This window comes from Mytilus galloprovincialis, chromosome 10 (genome assembly GCF_965363235.1).
Source record: "Mytilus galloprovincialis chromosome 10, xbMytGall1.hap1.1, whole genome shotgun sequence".
NCBI lineage: Eukaryota > Metazoa > Mollusca > Bivalvia > Mytilida > Mytilidae > Mytilus > Mytilus galloprovincialis.
In genome coordinates this window covers 20382961-20406418 of record NC_134847.1, presented here as the reverse complement: position 1 = coordinate 20406418, position 23458 = coordinate 20382961, and the positions used below count along the sequence as shown (strand labels likewise).

General features: G+C 31.2%; 1 protein-coding gene across 1 annotated transcript; it reads right to left on the bottom strand.

Moving 5' to 3' along the window:
• Window positions 1-2930: 2930 nt before the first annotated feature.
• LOC143048892 (uncharacterized) lies at window positions 2931-20262 on the bottom strand. Its single transcript, XM_076222760.1, has 5 exons — window positions 19854-20262; window positions 16417-16525; window positions 9691-9808; window positions 7925-8064; window positions 2931-3246 (listed from the first exon to the last, which is right to left on the bottom strand). The coding sequence occupies exons 1-5, from the start codon at window positions 20119-20121 to the stop codon at window positions 2931-2933; spliced, it is 951 nt and encodes a 316-aa protein (XP_076078875.1). The 5' UTR covers window positions 20122-20262.
• Between the last annotated feature and the right edge of the window lie 3196 nt (window positions 20263-23458).

The following is a 23458-nucleotide window of genomic DNA, read 5'->3' as shown; positions in this document are numbered from 1 at the left end:
AAACATCATAGTAATGAAAAAAAGTAAAATCACAAAAATACTGAACTTAGAGGAAAATCTAATCGGAAAGTTTATAATCACATGGCAAAATCAAATAACAAAACACATCAAAAACGAATCGACAAGAACTGTCATATTCCTTACTTGGTACAGGCATTTGTGCTGGATCAAACCTGGTTTTATAGCGCTAATCCTCTCGCTTTGATGACAGTCTCATCAAAATCCGTTATATTTACAATGATGCGTGAACTAAACAGACATAATAAATAAAATAGTCAAAATATGGGTACAGCAGTCATCATCGTGTAACAATTTTAAAAGGAACCCACACATCCAACACAAGCAAACAAGACACAAGATAAGAGGTCTCCTTTGGTTAACTTCCTCTTTGTCTCACCTTGACAGTTAACTATTCTTTACAACTTATTAGCTGATTTTGTTATGTTTGTCTAATAACTTTATATAAGTTAGTTCAATGTTGTCAACTGCTGATCTGCTATTGTTGACATTTTCAACTATTAAGACTGTTTATTTTGTTCACATATCGTTGTAAATATAATGGAATTTGATGCGATTGCATACAAGTCAGAGGTTTAGCTAGTTAAAAAAGTCAGGTTTCATTCACAATTGTCTACATAGGAAAGTACCTATAATACCAAGTCTGGAATACAAGAGTTGTTATTCATTCATTTAATGTGTTTGAGCTTTTGATTTTGCCATTTGATTAGGGACTTTCTTTTTTGGATTTTCCTCGGTGTTTGAAAGTTAGAATAATCTGTCTTGGAATCTAAACTCGAAAAACAAAAGAACGTTCATACACCAGTAGATATAGGAGTTTTAAAAGTACAACATATAAAATCGCATTCACAAGAGATTCATACTGATAATGGTGATTTTTTATTAACTCTAAGATAACCAAAAGATGTTCAAAATCAAAACTCCAATCATCATATGGAGCTTCGAACAGAAAGGGAACTGAAGTACGAAACAGTGGGACAAGGAAATATTCAATATCGCGAACGTTCCCCCCCCCCCCCCCCCCATATTTTACCAAGGAATACAATTCAGCGGAAGCTTACAAAGAATATCGTAAAAAGGTTAAAACGAAAATTGAGTTAAGTAGTCGGGGAAAGCATAAGAATTGGCAATGTTTTTGGGTGTGATAATCGAGTTCTGCATTCTGTGATTGATGTCAATACATTGCCAGATCGGCATGGAGCTTTTTCAAATGACGGACGATCTATGTTCCTTTCAGGCGACGTGTCTTCCTGCATTATCCATTCATGACACAAAATCAGTACTCGCACAGCAAATAACACACGAACAGCAAAGAAACAGAGCTTGTATTGCAGTTCTTCATTTCAAAGTCAAATTTCTGGCTTTTATTCCATTTCGAATTTCATTACGTATACAAATTATGTATTTTTGTTTTAATTTGATGTTTGTTATGGGTACCTGTAACCCATAAAAAAATATTATGTCGCTTTGTCTGACGAATAACACTTAAAACAACTAAGACTGACGTAAAATTGAAAATCACACAATTTTTAGATATTCTCAACCCTAACCCGCCACAATATATCTTAACACAATTTTTTTAGACTGTTAGAAGAGGATACAAAATTTATCATAAACGGTCCTTTTCTTTGTGAGCCGCATATAAAATTGTAAAATTTCTGAACAAAATAATTACACTAAGGTGAATATGAAAGAATCAGTTTTTAAATTTCTATTACATACATGTATTAAAATCATGACTAGGTTCCGGGCATGTGACAGGAAGATAGAATCGTAATGGGGTTTAGCTCATTTTGTAGATGTCACTCGACCGTACTTAAAGTAGATTGACCAGACACACATAAAAACAGTACAGGAAGTCACTAAAATAAATTTATAAAGAATTGGTTTTATGTTTTACCTTGTTTATTGCAGTGCTATTCAGACGTTTTGAATAATAAACAATCTACATGTACATGCATATGTTCAGACCAAAGGTAGTAAATACTTTTTTTTTTTAATTACTTACATAAAAGCACGAAGGAAATAAGCAAATTGAAATTTAAGTACCAATTGAGTAATTGCGATGAAAGACATGTAGGATTAATTTTCCACAACTGTCAATTTCAAAGGAACCTTTTTTTCAACCATTTTTTCATATGCAATCTGACGTGATGCATGTACTATGATTTGGTGGTATGTACACATAAAGTAGCTATTCATGACGTCTTGAATAGAACGAAAGTACGCTATTTGTAGACAAAAAAGATATATGTCCTACCTAGGAACTGTATTGGCTATGATTCATTGTGATATTGGTAAATACATTCTAATTTCAAATTTAAGATAGAAATAGGGGCCATTTTAAGGACTAATCGAACTTAGTAGTCCTTTGCGTTTTATTTTTAGGTAAGCGTAGGGATATTCACATGTCCAATTTGTTTATGTTAAAAACCATGTTTGATCTACTCTTTCAACGACATTGTAATACAAGTTTACCGTACACGATTTTTCCTGTTTTATAAAATAGTATATCTAAAGGAAATCATTTTTGTTTTAGTCGTAACAAATGCGTTTTAATAATAGAACATACAACAAAACATGTGTCGAAATGTACCCTGGCGTATCATTCCGATTAGAATAAGCACCGTTCATATCGGAGTCGTTCATTTATGGTCATGAATTCCAGGTTTTTTTTTCAAATTTTATGTTTTAGTCAAATCTCTGTTTGTTTCTGTTTTATAGTTATTTTTATGTCATCCAGTATAAGGTCGATAAACTTCTTTACATATAGTATAAAACAGCATATGAATAAGTCAACATTCGTATCTTTAACTCTAAATGCATTTTCTCATTGTATTGTACTAGGTTGCATTTGGACGCCTGAACAACTAATAAAAATCCTACTCTTAACCCTAGTTTATCATCTTATCTTAACAACCCCCGCCCCCTCCTCCTCCTCCACCTCCGCCACCTCCACCTCCACCACCTCCACCACCTCCACCTCCACCACATCCGCCACCTCCACCACTAAATCCTCCTCCACCTCCAAATCCTCCTCCTCCTCCTCCTCCCCCTCCCCCTCCGACCCTTCCTCCCCGTCCGCTGCTACTGCTTGGATCGATGCAATAACAAAATTTCACAAACAACAAAATTAACAAAACCAAACCAATGATAGAACCAAATACTATCAATACGATTTCCCATGCTTTTAAACCATCAGAGCATTTTCCTTCTTCTAAAGCTTTTCTGAAAAGAAAATTGCATCAATATATGAAATACTATTTACAAGTTAATATACAAAACAAATTGCATACAATCAACAAAATGATAAATTAAAAGATTATTGAAATTATAGATAACTAGCATGATTTTTAAAGCTGTATGCGTTTGCATAAATATATTCGGTATGTATTATGAGCCTTAGAGATTCTCCAATCAAAATTCACATTGTCGGCTACTAATTTTATTTTTTCACATTTACAATTTTAGTTTTTAGAGAACTATACGTTATTGTATCATGTATATTTCATTAACCAAGTGTACCTGAATCAGACAATAAAATCAAAAGATGAATAATTGTTTTGTTTCAGACATATAATAAAGTGGATTATAAAATGATATGAGCAAATTATTCCTAAGACAGACAAATCATCGGGTGCAATACTGAGGATGTTGCTCTGTCGATATAAATTAAGAGTTAATTTGGCCTTTCGGACTCGTCCAATACGCCAGACATGTGTTTCGTCCACACAAGTGACGCTCAGATGAAAAATGTTCGGAAAAGTACAGAGTTAAATAGCACAGAGGACCAAAAGTTCCAAAACGTTGCGACCAATACGGCTTTCTGTCTTTGTTAAGAACATCCTTATTATTTAGAATAATTCATACTTTTGCGAACAGTAAATTTTATAAAATTACTATTAAATAGATATACATGATTAAACTGAAGTTGTGACTAACTACAGAATAAAAACGGATACATTACATAAAATAACCATAAATCATGAATAACATCAATGTTGACAAATATGTCATCATCACTGAACGATCTAAATTTGTAAAAATTATATTATTATTATTATGTTTGTTTGCGATGTTTAAATACGCAGACTCTGTAAATTTGATTTCGCAAACTTTTTGTTCTTCCCTCGCCGGGATTCGAACCCATGCTACTGAGATATCGTGACTACAAATCGCCTACATTGTATCCGGTGCGCTTGACCACACGACCACCTTGGCTTCATAATAATAAAGCTTTCGGTGGCCGGGTGTTACCTTTCCTAGTCAGTTTTAATGTAGCGTCGTAATACAGTACATTATATATAAGGCATGGAGATGTTATTGTTACAGATCAGCTCAATTGTCTATAGTAAAGGATCCTACAAATTAATGCAAGACACATATTTATATATATGTTGTACAAAACAAATATCGACACCTTGTGTTTGTGACATAACATCTTGGCCACAACTTTATCGTTTTCTGTTGAGCATTAAATTTATATCAAGATCCCTTTTGTTACATCTGGTGATCAATTTTATTTGGCAATCACCAATGGCAGTCAGCAGGGTTTAAGAACATCAGTTGTTCGACCTCTGAGTCAAATGCGTTTTGTTTAAATATACTTTTTCACTTTTTTTGTCTTTTGGAAAATGTTGTTTGTGCTGTATTTAGACCCTTCTACAACGAAATTTGTTTTACATGCACACGTATAAAAATTGCGGTTTTTATCCAACCCGATCATAGGTTTGAACGTAGTTTTCTATTTAGACTCGTTTATTTTTTTTCGTTTTGGGCTTGTATCATATTTTCCCTCCGGTTTATATGATCCGTTCATCTTATATTGACTCTTAATATTCAAGAGTCTATCTGAAATTGAGATTAAATTATATGGCCTTCCAAATACCGTTTCGATCCCTAACATCACTGAAGAGTCATATATTGTCGAAATCTAGATATGGTGTACAAACAAAATATTGACACCTTGTGTTTGTGGCATAACATCTTGGCCACAATTTTATCGTTTTCTGTTTAGTATTAAATTGATATTAAGATCTATTTTCTTACATCTCGTGGTCAATTTTATTTGGCAATCGCCAATGGCAGTCAGTAGGGTTTAAAAAACATCAGTTGTTCGACCTGTTAGTCAAATGCGTTTTGTTTAAATATACCTTTTCACTTTTTTGGTCTTTTGAAAAATGTTGTTTGTGCTGTATTAAGACCCTTCTACAACGAAATTTGTTTTACATGCACACGTATAAAAATTGCGGTTTTTATCCAACGCAATCATAGATTTGAACGTAGTTTTCTATTTAGACTCGTTTATTTGTTTTCGTTTTGGGCTTGTATCATATTTTCCCTCCAGTTTATATGATCCGTTCATCCTATATTGACTCTTAAAATTCAAGAGTCTATCTGAAATTGAGATTAAATTATATGGCCTTCCAAATACCGTTTCGATCCCTAACATCACTGAAGAGTCATATATTGTCGAAATCTAGATATGGTGTACAAACAAAATATTGACACCTTGTGTTTGTGGCATAACATCTTGGCCACAATTTTATCGTTTTCTGTTTAGTATTAATTTATATTAAGATCTATTTTCTTACATCTCGTGGTCAATTTTATTTGGCAATCGCCAATGGCAGTCAGCAGGGTTTAATAACATCAGTTGTATGTCCTGTTAGTCAAATGCGTTTTGTTTAAATATACTTTTTCACTTTTTTGGTATTTTGGAATATGTTGTTTGTGCTGTATTTAGACCCTTCTACAACGAAATTGTTTTGACATGCATACGTATAAAAATTGCGGTTTTTAACCAAAGCATTCATAGGTTTGAAATATATTATTTATTATTTGCACAACATTTTCCAAAAGATCAAAAAACGAGAAAAGTATAATTTCACAAAATGCATTTGGCTTGCAGGTCGCACAACTGATGTTCTTAAACCCTGATGACTGCCATTGGTGATAACAAATAAACGGATCACAATATGTAACAAAATGGATCTTATTATTAAAAAGTAAAATCACAAAAATACTGAACTTTTAAAACGCTAAACCTCTCACTTTGTACGACAGTCTCATCAACTTCAGCCTTCAACAGTGAGCAAACAGCAAGAATACACTTATGACCAAACACAAAACAACAAACCTGCGAAAAAGATGGTATACCACAAACATTAGGTGCAAACATGTGTACACCATATCCGTAAAGATATTTGTTTTTATCACACCGCTGGTAAAATATCACGTTGTGATTGGTTAAGCACCATCACGTGGTGACCCCTTATGAGACCGTAGGGGGTTAGTAAATTTCATAGGGGGTTCATGACGCGTTAATGGTGACGTCATTTATTAATGTTGTTGTGTTTCATTGTTTATTTTTCAACGAAATGCAGCAGAAAGAGTTCAGCGTGCGATAAATTCGTTATACGGTTAACTACTGACCCCCAACGAACCATAGAGGGTTAGTAAAATCCATAGGGAGTGGGGCCCAATTAGTCTTGTGGTCTAATGGGACGGGTACAGTGCAGACGATTTGGTGTCTCGATATCTCAGTAGCATGGGTTCGACGAGGGAAGAACAAAAAATTTGCGAAAGCAAATTTACAGATCTAACATAGTTCGGTTGATGTTTAGACGAGTTGTATATATATATATAAATTTTTAGTGTGTTAACGTTACATTCTTAGACACTTATATAATTCAATTTAGTAACTGCATCAGTTTATTTACAAACTGATCCACACCTAGATAGATTGAATGTTGATTGTTGCTATTTTTAGACACTAAATATATATATAAGACAACTCTCCACAAGTGACCAAATAACACAGAAATTAACAACAATAGTCTTCAGCCTTCAACAATGAGCAAAACTAATATTGCATATTGTCTATTTTGTTAATTTGGTCAGTGAGACTGACTGAAATCTGACAAAACATTCCAATTGAATTAGTGTCAGATAAAAGATCCAGTGGTGGGGGAACAAAGGAGTCAACCCAAATTTTAACCGTAAACAGCAAGAATTAAATGGTCGAAATCAGGAAGTACTAAATCATCCAATATATTATCCCTAAGGAGTGCTTTTCAAATCAAAAAGTATGATTGAGCAGACTTTGATTGTAAAATATCTTGTAATTATTGTTAAGATAAATATAGGATAGCTTTTTTTTTAAATTGGCTCATATTCTTTATATTTTTATCAATTTTGAATTCTTGATTTATCTATTTTTACCTTAGATCACCTAAGTGCATCCTTAAATTATTCAACGAGACTATACTTAGTAAATAAATGTTACTTTGTTATTTAAAGTTTGAGAGCTTTGTTTTTCTGAAAAAAAGAGAGACGAAAGATACCAGAGGGACATTTAAACTTATAAGCCGAAAATAAACAATGGCTATAAAATAAAAAGACAAACGGACAAAAAATAGTACACAAAACACAACACAGACTAAGCAACACGAAAAATTGCGGGTGATGCCATGTGCTCCGAAAGAGTTAACATATTCTGCTCCACATCGTGTTGCTCATGCAATACAAACCCGGTAGTAAGTTTAATTCAGTAAGTCACGTACGTTCATGATTTCAGTTTTGAGTTGTCTAGTGGAGAGACCTTGTTTAACTTGCATCTTGTCACAAAGGTATTAAAAAAAAAGAGGGACGAAAGATACAAAAGGGACAGTCAAGCTCATATATCGAAAATAAACTGACAACGCCATGGCTAAAAATGAAAAAGACAAACAGACAAACAATAGTACACATGACACAACATAGAAAACCAAACAATAAACAACACGAGCCCCACCAAAAACTAGGGGTGATATCAGGTGCTCCATGTGGGTATGCAGATCCTGCTCAACATGTGGCACCCGTCGTGTTGCTTATGTGATAACCAATAATAGAAATAAATACATACTTGTATTCCTGTACCATGAATTTCAATCCTCCTTCAAAGTCATCAGATAAAAAATAGTCTTCCTTTGCTTCTTTGTATATGCGATTTATGCACTCTTCATTCAAAACCTTAAAAGCAGCTTCACCAGCTGATGTATATATCTACAGAACAACATGAATCATCGTCATGTCAAATATGATATTTGCTAGTAAACAAGTTCATTGAAGCAATATTTACAAGAAGTTTTTAAAATTCAAAAATGTTGCTATATTTTGATATATGCTAAATATATTCACTCTAGCTGCATTTTTAATATGTACACATAGCCAAATATCCTTTTCTCATATTTGTCAGTGACGTAACTGTTTGTCGTTAACTTTAAAAATGGCGAAGGTCGACAAAATTTGTTACTCTAGAGGTTATTGAAAAAACAAAAACAGATAACAGTAATGACTTTGAAAAGATGACAAAAACCTTGCTTCTTTAAAAAAGCGATAAACTACTGTTGCCTTTATTTCTCTCATTGATAGTAAAATGTTGAATAATAAAGCTAGATCCCTCTGAAAGCGTTTATTATAGTTTATGAAATTGATGGCAGAAGTCATCAAATCGAAAGTCGCGTTACATTTCAAACGATAGATATGGAAGAGGAACTTCTGTATCTGCTGGTCTTCAAGTTAGGTTGTTCATAAGTATAAAACTAATGACATGCTTTATTGCCGATGACACAATCATGTTCAAATGAAGTCAACGTAAGAAATTATAAGCCAGCATGTAGCCTTTAGCAATGATAAAAACCAAAACCGTGTAAGGCTTGTTTTTCAAACCCCTAGGTTGCTGTGTAGTGTATATGTTTTTATTGTTGCTTGTCTTTTTGTCGATCTTGCTTTTAACTATAGCGTTGCCTGTTTTAATAAACGATATGTCCTAGTTATACATGAAATAGGCAAATTTCGATTGAATAATGTTCAAATGAAGAACTTTGTATTAACTTTTGATAAACTGTTTAACAAATACAAAATGTTGTCGAAAAAATCTTTTTTTTTCAACTTTTCTTGATCATTGGAGTTTTCTCAGATATATACTTCCATAAAGGAATGTTTATTATTTTTTATATTTGTTATAAATCAATTAAACAGTTTTCTTTGTCTTCTATTTGTTAGATAATTTTTTCATTTTAGAATATTTTGGGGTTAATAGTTATCAAAGGTACCAGGTTTATAATTTAGTACGCCAGACGCGCGTTTCGTCAACATAAAGACTCATCAGTGACGCTCAAATCAAAGTATTTATAAAACCAAACAAGTACAAAGTTGAAGAGTTGAAGTGTGCTTTTAATATACATGAAAATTTCTTGATTGTTAAAACAAAATGTACGCATTTATCACAACCTACAGCATTCTCAGTGAAACGTTTGTTCTATTTCAAAAAGACAAATACACAAATAAACACGATATAAACTATTTGTTAACAATATACATAAAAGAGAGACATTGTTTTGTTTTAAGCCTAATATAATCTTTTATAATTTACACCGAAAAACCATTTGGTAAAATATGCACATCTTTGAAGGCCATGCATTAAACAGTTGTTGTTTTGCATTCTTGTTTTTTTTACCTTTACCGTCAGTCGGTTGCTGTTTCATTGAAGTTCGTAACAATTCTGTTTCTAGTGATAGATGATAGATATATACATCATCCAATCAACTATAATAAAAAAAACTCCTTTTTACGTTTATGTTCAAGTTGATAACTCCGAAAAAAACAAAGGATTAATATTTTTATTACCTGCCTATCGTATCGAGAAAGAAATATAACAACATTATTTCCACAAGATTTAGTTTCAAAGTTCCACTCATATTTCCTCAGTCTGTTTGCAAAAGTCTTTGCATGATATGTTCCCCCACTGAAACAAAATATAAATTCAAAATTATAAAAACACTGTAGATTTGCACTAAATTGCTCTACTGATTTGTATTTCTGTTCAACCCTGTAGGTAAACAATTAAGTGTATTCAGCCTTATGTGGAATAGTTAAGAACTGACTTTTAGAAAACATATTAATGGTTTACTTGAGACCGATAATTTACATCTGTATCAAATACATGCTATGACGCTAGACATATTCATTTTGGGAAAAATCTTGGCATAAATCTTATAACTTGTAAACGATAGCTGAAAAACGAAAATTCTTTGTCATTTTTTTTAAGTTTGGCACGGAAAGTGTTTTGTTTGCAATACTCACAGACCTACGTTTTACAAACATTCGAATTATGTTATTAGGTGAAATCCTACTTCTTTTATTTTCGTACCCTAGGAACCGAAACAGTTGTATTATTATAAACTCCTCTTTGTAAAAGGATTTAAAAATTAGCTCTAGTATAACAACTTGTTGACGTTAGAACAGAACTAACTATCAGTGACGCGAAAATAACAGCGATATCACAATATCAGATCGATATTTGGCAAAATCAAAATTAAAGTTTAAAGAAGCCTGTATATATCTTTCACTTCATTTGGAAGTTTTGTATAAAATTGATAAAATACAAAAACAATATTTCTTATAGTTTTTGGCAAAAGAGCAAAGAATGGCGAAACCTTTTCATATAAGCGCAATCTCAATATACTTCAGTTTCATCAAGGGCAATAACTCAAGACTTATAAAAGTGCATGACGACTTCAGCCAAGATGGTTTATTTTGTAAAGTTGTCCTGCTTGAACACTTTCTACTACACCTTCTGTTGAAAACACAAAAATGGATACATTTCGTCGCCTTTGTAAGTACAATGACATTTGTGACATTTTCATAATAATAAATACCTCTGTTCTGCATAATAGAAGTTGTATTTGAAGAATCAGGCCAAATTTTACATTTTTGTATGAATACCTGGGTCCTACACCGTTACATGTATGTAAATTTTCTAGACCCTCGTCAATCATTAACTTATAAATGAAGTTTATCAAACCCTTTATTGATGTTTTAACTGTATAATATATTAATACAAATACAATGAACATGTTTTATTTGGTTTATTGACCTCAATGAATATCATGCTGACCTCTAACATGTCTAACTTAATTTACTAATTTCAATTTCAATTATTACTGCTCAATGCATGCTTTGTGTCTCACTTGGTTTTTTAACGTTGTTAATACGTTCGTCACTGGTGAGTCTTATGTAAATGATATCAGTGTTTGGCGTACAGTTGTTTTTATCCTGGTATATATGATGAGTTTATTAATTACCATTTCACATATAAATCAAACATAGAGTGAGTTTAATTGGAAAGTCTTTACGTTGTGATTAATCGATATTTTGTTCATATGCAAGTTGGTTTCCAAAACTACATCTCATTTCCTCGTTTACATATGATCATATATGATATATATTCTATGAAATGAACTATGAAAAGTCCTAGGTGAAATAACACTACATATATGAAATCTACAATTCATTATCTTTAAGATCAAGTCAAATATTCTTTTGGGCATTATGAAAAATAACTATCCAATGACGATTTAGGCCAGATAAGCTAATATAGAGATACGCTTAGATTGCCAACGAAAAAATAACAAACACAGAACAAACGACGATATGTTTCAGACCTCAGTTTAAAATTCGACCTTCAGCAACGAGAACATCCTTATTAGTAAGATTACTCCCGACAGTACAGCAAGGCATAAGAAATGAAATATGTAATAGGAGAAAACAAATACAATAATTACTAATGTAACGTAACTAGATAAAACTTTGCATCTATACTACTAAAGGAAGAGACCGATTTCATTGAGCTGCAACTCCTTTGAAACCATACAAAGTCGGAAATATTTGTGATGTGACGTATAAATGTAGTGTTTTGTTTTGCTTGATAACTATTCTGATCTGAGCGTCACTGATGAGTCTTATGTAGACGAAACGCGCATCTGGCATACTAAACTATCAACCTAGTACCTTTGATAAGTATTTACACCACTTGGTCGATGTCACTGCTGGTAGACGTTTCATCCCCGAGGGTTTCACCAGCCCGGTAGTCAGCACTTTGGTGTTGACATGAATATCAATTATATGGTCATTTTAAATAACTTTCATGTTACAAAATTTTGAATTTTTCGAAAAGAACAAAGATTTGCTTATCCCAGGAATAGATTAAATTAGCCGTATTTGGCACAACTTTTTGGAATTCTTGGTTCTCAACGCTCTTTAATTTTGTTCTTGTTTGGCTTTATAACTATTTTGATCTGAGCGTCACTGTTGAGTCTTATGTAGACGAAACGGGCGTCTGGAGTACTAAGTTATAGTCCTGGTGTCTTTGATAATTATTGTACATCCTAGATTTGTCTATGATAATTATTGTACATCCTAGATTTGTCTTTGATAATTATTGTTCATCCTAGATTTGTCTATGATAATTATTGTACATCCTAGATTTGTCTTTGATAATTATTGTTCATCCTAGATTTGTCTATGATAATTATTGTACATCCTAGATTTGTCTATGATAATTATTGTACATCCTAGATTTGTCTTTGATAATTATTGTTCATCCTAGATTTGTCTATGATAATTATTGTACATCCTAGATTTGTCTCTGATAATTATTGTTCATCCTAGATTTGTCTATGATAATTATTGTACATCCTAGATTTGTCTATGATAATTATTGTACATCCTAGATTTGTTTTTGATAATTATTGTTCATCCTAGATATATCTTTGATAATTATTGTTCATTCTAGATTTATCTTTGATAATTATTGTTTATCCTAGATTTGTCTTTGATTATTATTGTTCATCCTAGATTTGTCTTTGATAATTATTGTACATCCTAGATTTGTCTTTGATAATTATTGTACATCCTAGATTTGTCTATTATAACTGTTGTACATCCTAGATTTGTCTATGATAATTATTGTTCATCCTAGATTTGTCTATGATAATTATTGTTCATCCTAGATTTGTCTTTGATAATTATTGTACATCCTAGATTTGTCTATGATAATTATTGTACATCCTAGATTTGTCTATGATAATTATTGTACATCCTAGATTTGTCTTTGATAATTATTGTTCATCCTAGAATTCTCTATGATAATTATTGTTCATCCTAGATTTATCTTTGATAATTATTGTACATCCTAGATTTGTCTTTGATAATTATTGTTCATCCTAGATTTGTCTTTGATAATTATTGTTCATCTTAGATTTGTCTATGATAATTATTGTACATCCTAGATCTGTCTATGTTAATTATTGTACATCCTAGATTTGTCTATGATAATTATTGTACATCCTAGATTTGTTTTTGATAATTATTGTTCATCCTAGATTTATCTTTGATAATTATTGTTTATCCTAGATTTTCTATGATAATTATTGTTCATCGTAGATTTATCTTTGATAATTATTGTACATCCTAGATTTGTCTTTGATAATTATTGTTCATCCTAGATTTGTCTATGATAATTATTGTTCATCCTAGATTTGTCTTTGATTATTATTGTACATCCTAGATTTGTCTTTGATAATTATTGTTCATCCTAGATTTCTCTATGATAATTATTGTACATCCTAGATTTGTCTTTGATAATTATTGTACATCCTAGATTTGTCTATGATAATTATTGTTCATCCTAGACTTGTCTATGATAATTATTGTACATCCTAGATTTGCCTATGATAATTATTGTACATCCTAGATTTGTCTATGATAATTATTGTTCATCCTAGATTTGTCTATGATAATTATTGTTCATCCTAGATTTGTCTTTGATAATTATTGTACATCCTAGATTTGTCTATGATAATTATTGTACATCCTAGATTTGTCTTTGATAATTATTGTTCATCCTAGATTTGTCTTTGATAATTATTGTACATCCTAGATTTGTCTATGATAATTATTGTACATCTTAGATTTGTCTATGATAATTATTGTTCATCCTAGATTTGTCTTTGATAATTATTGTACATCCTAGATTTGTCTATGATAATTATTGTACATCTTAGATTTGTCTTTGATAATTATTGTACATCCTAGATTTGTTTTTGATAATTATTGTTCATCCTAGATTTATCTTTGATAATTATTGTTCATTCTAGATTTATCTTTGATAATTATTGTTTATCCTAGATTTGTCTTTGATTATTATTGTTCATCCTAGATTTGTCTTTGATAATTATTGTACATCCTAGATTTGTCTTTGATAATTATTGTACATCCTAGATTTGTCTATGATAATTATTGTACATCCTAGATTTGTCTATGATAATTATTGTTCATCCTAGATTTGTCTATGATAATTATTGTTCATCCTAGATTTGTCTTTGATAATTATTGTACATCCTAGATTTGTCTATGATAATTATTGTACATCCTAGATTTGTCTATGATAATTATTGTACATCCTAGATTTGTCTTTGATAATTATTGTTCATCCTAGAATTCTCTATGATAATTATTGTTCATCCTAGATTTATCTTTGATAATTATTGTACATCCTAGATTTGTCTTTGATAATTATTGTTCATCCTAGATTTGTCTTTGATAATAATTGTTCATCTTAGATTTGTCTATGATAATTATTGTACATCCTAGATCTGTCTATGTTAATTATTGTACATCCTAGATTTGTCTATGATAATTATTGTACATCCTAGATTTGTTTTTGATAATTATTGTTCATCCTAGATTTATCTTTGATAATTATTGTTTATCCTAGATTTTCTATGATAATTATTGTTCATCGTAGATTTATCTTTGATAATTATTGTACATCCTAGATTTGTCTTTGATAATTATTGTTCATCCTAGATTTGTCTATGATAATTATTGTTTATCCTAGATTTGTCTTTGATTATTATTGTAAATCCTAGATTTGTCTTTGATAATTATTGTTCATCCTAGATTTCTCTATGATAATTATTGTACATCCTAGATTTGTCTTTGATAATTATTGTACATCCTAGATTTGTCTATGATAATTATTGTTCATCCTAGATTTGTCTATGATAATTATTGTACATCCTAGATTTGTCTTTGATAATTATTGTACATCTTAGATTTGTCTTTGATAATTATTGTTCATCCTAGATTTGTCTTTGATTATTATTGTACATCCTAGATTTGTCTTTGATAATTATTGTTCATCCTAGATTTCTCTATGATAATTATTGTACATCCTAGATTTGTCTTTGATAATTATTGTACATCCTAGATTTGTCTATGATAATGATTGTTCATCCTAGATTTGTCTATGATAATTATTGTACATCCTAGATTTGTCTTTGATAATTATTGTACATCTTAGATTTGTCTTTGATAATTATTGTTCATCCTAGATTTGTCTTTGATTATTATTGTTCATCCTAGATTTGTTTTTGATAAGTATTGTTTATCCTAGATTTGTCTTTGATTATTATTGTACATCCTAGATTTGTCTTTGATTATTATTGTACATCCTAGATTTGTTTATGATAATTATTGTACATCCTAGATTTGTCTATGATAATTATTGTACATCCTAGATTTGTTTTTGATAATTATTGTTCATCCTAGATTTATCTTTGATAATTATTGTTCATCCTAGACTTGTCTATGATAATTATTGTTCATCCTAGATTCGTCTTTGATAATTATTGTTCATCCTAGATTTGTCTTTGATAATTATTGTTCATCCTAGATTTATCTTTGATAATTAGTGTACATCCTAGATTTGTCTTTGATAATTATTGTTCATCCTAGATTTGTCTTTGATAATTATTATTCATCCTAGACTTGTCTATGATAATTATTGTTCATCCTAGATTCGTCTTTGATAATTATTGTTCATCCTAGATTTGTCTTTGATAATTATTGTTCATCCTAGATTTATCTTTGATAATTAGTGTACATCCTAGATTTGTCTTTGATAATTATTGTTCATCCTAGATTTGTCTATGATAATTATTGTTCCTCCTAGATTTGTCTTTGATATTTATTGTACATCTTAGATTTGTCTTTGGTAATTATTGTTCATCCTAGACTTGTCTTTGAAACAATCTATTTCTTAATAAAAAACGCAAATCATTTTAGAAATATCCGAATTTGGATACCGTTATAGGTCACTTTTGCGCACGTTCGACGTACTCCCTTCGATTCTTGTTTGTTTTTACACTTAATTTGCGTATCAAGGATGGGATCTAGTGGTTGGAACCTCCCTTTTTTGACGATTTATGCATTCGAAAGGGGACAAACAGTTGAAATCCTTCCTTTTTAAAATAGCTGGATCCGCCCTTCACTTGCCTAATTGTACCGCGATTTCGCGGGCATCTTAAGCTTCTAGTATAGATAATGCAAATCATTGACCAATTGACACAATGAAAATACTGGTGGGATATAGTATTAATCAACGACGTACGAAGAAAAACATTCCTTACAAAGTTGGTATAAAACAGCTCCTAAGATATTCTTGTCAGACCCAGATTTTTTATAAATCAAATAAAGAAGGAAAAAATACAAAAAAAATGAACACATTACCCCGAATTCATTCTGTTAACTATTGCTAATGAAATTCTGTATTCCCGCACCCAACCGCAAATAAGTTTAGGTGGTTTAACAACAAAAAGCATCTCATCAATGCCATCAGCTGAAATAAACAAAACAAAATTTACGATTGTATTCTAGTGCAATTATCTATTTTATATATTTAGATATTTAGATATATTTTTAATTCTAATAAATTGAAAATGACAATAAGCAGTTTTACACGTTATTATTAAACGTTTAAAGGTTAAGCATACGTTTCGCTCAATGCATATAAATTATGCTATAATTTCAAATTAACTAGTCGATCTCTTTTTTTTCTATTTTTCTTATAAAAATACAAAGCAATTAAAAAGAAAATGCATTTTAATGAATTGTTTAAACAATCACAATCATGTTGGTGAACATATTGAAGTATTTCCGTTTTATGTACTATGCCTATTCTGTGCATGTCTTCTACGATTTATTTTTTTAAATTTCTTGTTATATCCATGTATAAGATGCACAGACATTACATTTGCATGTCATGGGAGAACATGATTAAAAAAAATATTTAACAGTTTAAATCAATAAAACTGTTTTCTGTCAAAATTGTGTCACAAATCATGTGCAAAATGACAATATGACAAATATGAGACTGAAACATCCGATAGGTCTGTATATTGAAGTTAGTTTATACATATTTATTTAGAGTGGATTGGCAACCAAGTTTTGCAACTTATGTCAATCCCGTTCCACTTTGCGGATGCAGATGCTGCCTTGTAGCGGCATTAGCCTGCTCCTCTTCGAAATCTACAAAGGTGCCTTCAACGTGCAAGAGATATGACTCTCTCTTAACGCTAGTCAGTCATTTATCGTCCCCTTCCGACGGACTATCCTCGTTTCCTCAAGACCATACTCGCAATTAAAGGTCAAGGCTATAATATTTGTTTTGTTTGATTTAATGTTTACTTGATAAAATTCATAAGATAATAATTACAAAGTTTTATTTAAATAACCTCCGTTACATTGCTTTTAAGTTATGTAAAGTTGTCAGCTAGTTATAGTATGAATTACTTTTTAGCTGTTTCTAGAAACCTCAAAAACTGTGATGGTAGTATGCATTATATATTGAGCCAAAAAAGTTTAGCAACACTTTTTTTTTGAATTTTTTTTTTGTTGTTTCTGGAAAAAATTTAATTAAACATCATTAGTTTTACCTGTAATTTAAAACAGTCGTTCTTTTTCCTGGTGATTGATTTCGCGCCATTTCAACTTTGCAAGTGTAATTGATGGTTAACCTTCTGTACCTGTAATTTTCTTTTTCACTAACGTTCAGAAACACACCATTGGTAAGAAAAACACAAACACCTTTGAAAAAATTGCATGGAGCGTCAACCAGGCCTCCCCAAAAATGAGCGTCAGAAAGCTCTTGGAATGGTTGATGCCGGAATGAGTGTTGCTGACATCGTGGCTCGATTCGATATACATAAGGTACCAGTTTAGAGACTAACAAACAGATATCGACAAATTGCAACTGCACAGGATAGGTCGATATCTCTTGGTCCAAAAAAAATTATCGTCAAGGGAGGAGCGATACCTTCGCTTTACGTTAACTCGTGACAAGTTTTTTCCGGCTACAAGAGTAGAACATTGACTAAGGGTAGCTGCTGGTGTGCCTGCCAATCCTTCATTGGTGCACTTAGGGCATGGCTGAGAAATTGATTTTGAATAACACTATACTCATTTCCGCATTTTGACCCTCCCGCGCTACATTCAAAGAACTTCCTTATGAATGTGACTGATAAAAATTCATGTTGCTTCTGACATGTCATAATTTCATTTTGTTATTATTAAAATTATATGTTATTATGATTTTGAAATGAAATAAAATTTCACATTTTTGTTGCTAAACTTTTTTGGAATTTTGTATTCTCAATGCTCTTCAACTTCGTACTTGTTTGGCTTTATACATATTTTGATATGAGCGTCACTGATGAGTCTTATGTAGACGAAACGCGCGTCTGGCGTACTAAATTATAATCCTGGTACCTTTGATAACTATTTACACCACTGGGTCGATGCCACTGCTGGTGGACGTTTCGTTCCCGAGGGTATCACCAGCCCAGTAGTCAGCACTTCGGTGTTGACATGAATATCAATTATGTGGTCATTTTTATAAATTTACTGGTTACAAAACTTTGAATTTTTCGAAAAACTAAGGATTTTCTTATCCCAGGAATAGATAACCTTAGCTGTATTTGGCACAACTTTTTGGAATTTTGGATTCTCAATGCTCTTCAACTTCGTACTTGTTTGGCTTTATAAATATTTTGATATGAGCGTCACTGATGAGTCTTATGTAGACGAAACGCGCGTCTGGCGTACTAAATTATAATCCTGGTACCTTTGATAACTATTTGGCTCAGTATATATTGAAAGTGTATATCAAACTGTTCAATGGTAATTCATACTTAATATATTCAGAATGATTTGTTTAGGTTTTTTTAGCTTTAAGAGTTACCTACCTTACAATTTTTTTGATATAAAAAAAAATGTTAAACTGTCTTACGGTGATTAGCAGTCAATTTATTTGTAGAAGAAACTTTTAAATGTTGTGAAGATATATTAATTTAAGCCATGATTATGTATGTCATTTTATAATCTAATACTTTTATGATGTATTTAAATGGGTTTTGATGGTTGCAAACTCCATCGGAAATTTGAATTGAGATAATGACCATATCTTGAGGAAAATATGTTTTTTTTAAAAAGGGGGTTGGGGTTATTAAAAATAAATTAGGGGGGTAAGATTACAGAAAATTGGAAAGAAAGGGGACGGGTGGGGATAAACAATTTATTTGGGGGGAATTTTTCTTCAAGATTTCTTATTTCAAATCGTATAACCAATTTTAAGTTCTTTGACTACAGTTATTCTGTGTCAAAAACCTATAATGTGTCCAATTTTGTCCCAACTGTTCAGGGTTGAACCTATACGGTTAAGGTTTTTTTAGGTTTTTACCCCAATTTTCACGGCCAACTTAACATATAATGATAGTGCGAGTTGGGCATCATGTACTATGGACACATTGTTTATGTATATTTAAATCTTTTGTTCTGCGTACAATGCTGTCGGGATATCTGGTCCGATCGAAAATGTCGAACATTAAAAAACTGGCGTCAATACACGGACTAACAAATAATCTTAAAATTGTGCACATATGTCGGTACAAATTTTCTAATATATAAGTTTTCAAATAACCAGTCTAATTTTAAATAGTTGTGATATATTTTCTAGACTTCTTAAAAATGACCAGATACATAAACACATATTTTCTTCTAAGTTGATTGTGGTGAATTTTTTTTTCCATTTTCCTCTTCTTTAAATGAACGATTTATATATATATATTTTGTCAGCTCTATGCATTGATCCTTCAAATCATAATAATTACCTGCTGTACTGTTCAGTATTTGACAAGGGTCACAAATCCATGAATATTTACAATGTCGTCCACACAGTCCACTTGCAGTATGTGGCCTTGGCATTTTCCCTGCATCATATCCAACAAGACACTCCGGAGAAGCACAGAATGAACAATTAGTTTGTTGAACAAGAAGAATACAAATCAGTAAAGGAAAAATGTAATGAAACACATAATATACATTTATCTTATGACAGAATCCTCGAGGGTTTATGTAATTTTGTTTAAATAAATCCATTTTAACACGTTGAAATGATTAATCGCTTTTGTCACATTGGATACTTCTGTAGAGTTATAAACAAAATAGTTCAATCCAGTGCAGTTGTTTATTTTATATATACATTTAGGAGTACGTGTATTTTGAAATATAATACACAAATGTGTAAATAAACAAAATTGTATCTACAATACGCAAAACGTAGTCGTCCTTTAAATCGGTTCCGGGTGATTTGCAATAAATATTTGTATCATGTTTAACCATCTTAAACTATAAACAAACTATGAACTGCACAAGTATAAGAAACATTAAATGTACAGTAGTGTATAATTGTTTATGTTTTATCAATACAATTTATACAATACGGGTACATTTGATTTGTGAACGTGTAATTTGCATTTACCTCGAATTTGATATACACAGGCATCTCAGGACTAGAATCTATGACAAACGAGAAGATTTTAATTTTGAAATAATCAATTTCCCAAATCTCTGTAGCTATATACCAGCTTCACCTGCAACATGTGCAAATGGGATATACATTTCCCAACTTATTTGGTATTCAAGAGTTTGCATTTTCTACTCAGACTTTGTAAAGCGTCACCAGTATCTGAGCAGAAAGTTAATGAACCAGGAGTATTTCAAAGAAAGTCTCGTGCTTTTTCTTCAAAATCGGAAGGTATAAAGACCTTGTTGATAAATAATCTGTATCAAATGCCCAAATAATACAGGTTGGTCTTGAAGTATAGATTCTGGGTACTGACGTTGTTTATCATCTTAATAACGTGTTATAGAATTTTTTTTTCTTAATGAATATTATTTTACTGTCTGGTCTGTTTTTGGTGATGTTCACTTGACGTGGGTCTGTACTTGTTCATCCTGTCATTGTGTTATTGTTCTTTGATAATTTTTGTATTCTTGTCTTTCCTTTTTGCTGATGTGAACGTCCACGCTGCTTGCTGTTTTTGTTAGATGTGTTTCTATTTGTATTCATCTGATAATTTTAGCCTTTTCAACTAATTTTTATAGCTCGTTCTTATGTTGTACTGTTACGCAACTGTCCAACATGAGGGGTTGGTTGGGATCCCCTTAACATGTTTAACCCCGTCACATTCTGTATGTATGTGCATGTGCCAAGTCAATAGCCTGTAATTCAGTGGTTGTCGTTTGTTGATGTGTTACATACATGTGAATTTGTTTTTTGTTCAGTTTTTGTACATAAATTAGATCGTTTGTTTTTTGGTTTGAAATGTTTTACATTTGTCATTTTTGGGCCTTTTATAGTTGCCTATGCGGTATGGGCTTTGTTCATTGTTGAAGGTCGTACGGTGACCTATAGTTGTTAATTTCTTTTCATTTGGTCTCTTGTGGAGAGTTATCTTATAAGCAATCATACTACATCTTCTTTTTTTTATATTTGTCTGTATGCCTTTTTGTGTTTATTTCATACATGTGACGTGACTCTGTACTCAAACATCCTGTCATTGTGTTATTGTGCTATAGTACAACTTTAAATTGTTGTCTTTCATTTTAACTCATGTGATTTTTCTATATATCATTTTGTGCTTTTTTGTTACATATTTGTTTGTTTTTATTGTGATTAAGAATTTAAATAAATGTTTACAACTATACAAAATGTAGTTTCATTTAAATAATTTATAAAATCTTATAGTTATTTTTGCTCCGGTGGTATTTGGAAATATTGAATAGTAATTGCAAATAAAAAAAAAAGCCTAGGGAATTTAATCGTTAATGATTTCACAGTTAGAAACTTTATCATCTTACAATATTATAATGTACATGCAGCCAAACTATAAAAACTGTGAATTTTATGATAGATTTGGGGACTACAAGGTACCTGCTTCTGAGATGGACAGGATGGAGGACAATATAAACAGTTACTGTGTTGTATAAGTAGAACACATTTTAAAACAGGAAATTTTGTAATTAATTCATGCCCTGATTGTTTCTTCCTATAATTACATTGAGTAATGACATGAAGAATGTCTTCCCATATAATCAAGATCGTTTCAAGACTTTGAATGTAATTTCACAATTCTTGTGTAAGATACCAATGATGTGTAAATAAAAATTTACGAAACAGGATATGTCTATTGTATTTCTTATGTGCTATAATTATTCATGCAATAAGTGGTAAAAATGATTAGTATATGTACTTTTAAATTAAATACTTAATAAAAATCTGAATTAAATGTACAGGTATCTGAACAATCAATTCATATGATAGTTATATTTTTCCGGTTGGAAATTGCAATATTGAATATTAATTACAAATAAAAATAATTCAGGGGATTCACCCTGAAATAACATATGACTCTCGGGTTATATAAAGCGATTGTAATCTTTTATGAATTTATGGTAAAAAACTGCATGATCCTTCTATATCTTAATGTATTGACGAACAAGCAGCAACATTTTGAATTTTTATGAACATGATGGAATGATTTAAATTCTCGAATTTTGTAAATTTTGAGATCCAGTTACGAAAATATGAAATACATTACCAAAGGTCAATTCGCACATGTCAAAGTAAAACAAAATTTGTTTTTTCAGATAAAAAAAACACCATGTTATTCGATCACAATTTCACAACAAATCGGATAATGAAACAAATTGTAGTAACTTTTATAATAGCGCTGAATGAGAATTTAATTTGTTGGAGATAGTATAAAAAAAGTATCCTTTTGACTCATGCGGTTTATGAATTTTGACCTTGTTCAACGTCCAGGAGTATTTTCATCCATCCAGTGGTTGTAAAATGTCCTCTAAAATACCAATCTTATAACCTACTTTATATATAAGTATTGTTTTTAAAACCTTATTTTACACATATAACACAAAACAACTGTAAAACGCACATTTATAGATTGTTATCCTACTACCACCATAACAAAAACCACTCCATTTATAGGAATGAACCCTCACATCTCACACAAGCAAACAAGACCTGGGATTACAGGTGTTCTTCGGTCAACCTCATATCTGTCTCACATTGTCTTTAAACCATTCTTTATAACTTATAAGCTGTTTAAGTTATGTTTGTCTAATAACAGAAGAAGATTAAATCTTCTTTCAATTATTATATTATCATCTGTTCATATACATTTAAGTTGATGTGCCACAAAAGAAAAATAATTGATACAACGTAAAAGAAATAACTTTTATATAAGTTAGTTCACTGTTGTCTGCTGTTCCCCTATTTTTGACATTTTCGCCTATTAAGTCTGTTTATTTTGTTCACATATTGCTGTCATTATAATGGAATTTGATGCTATTTCATTCAAGTGAGAGGTTTAGCTAGTTATAAAACCAGGTTTAATCCACCATTTTCTACATA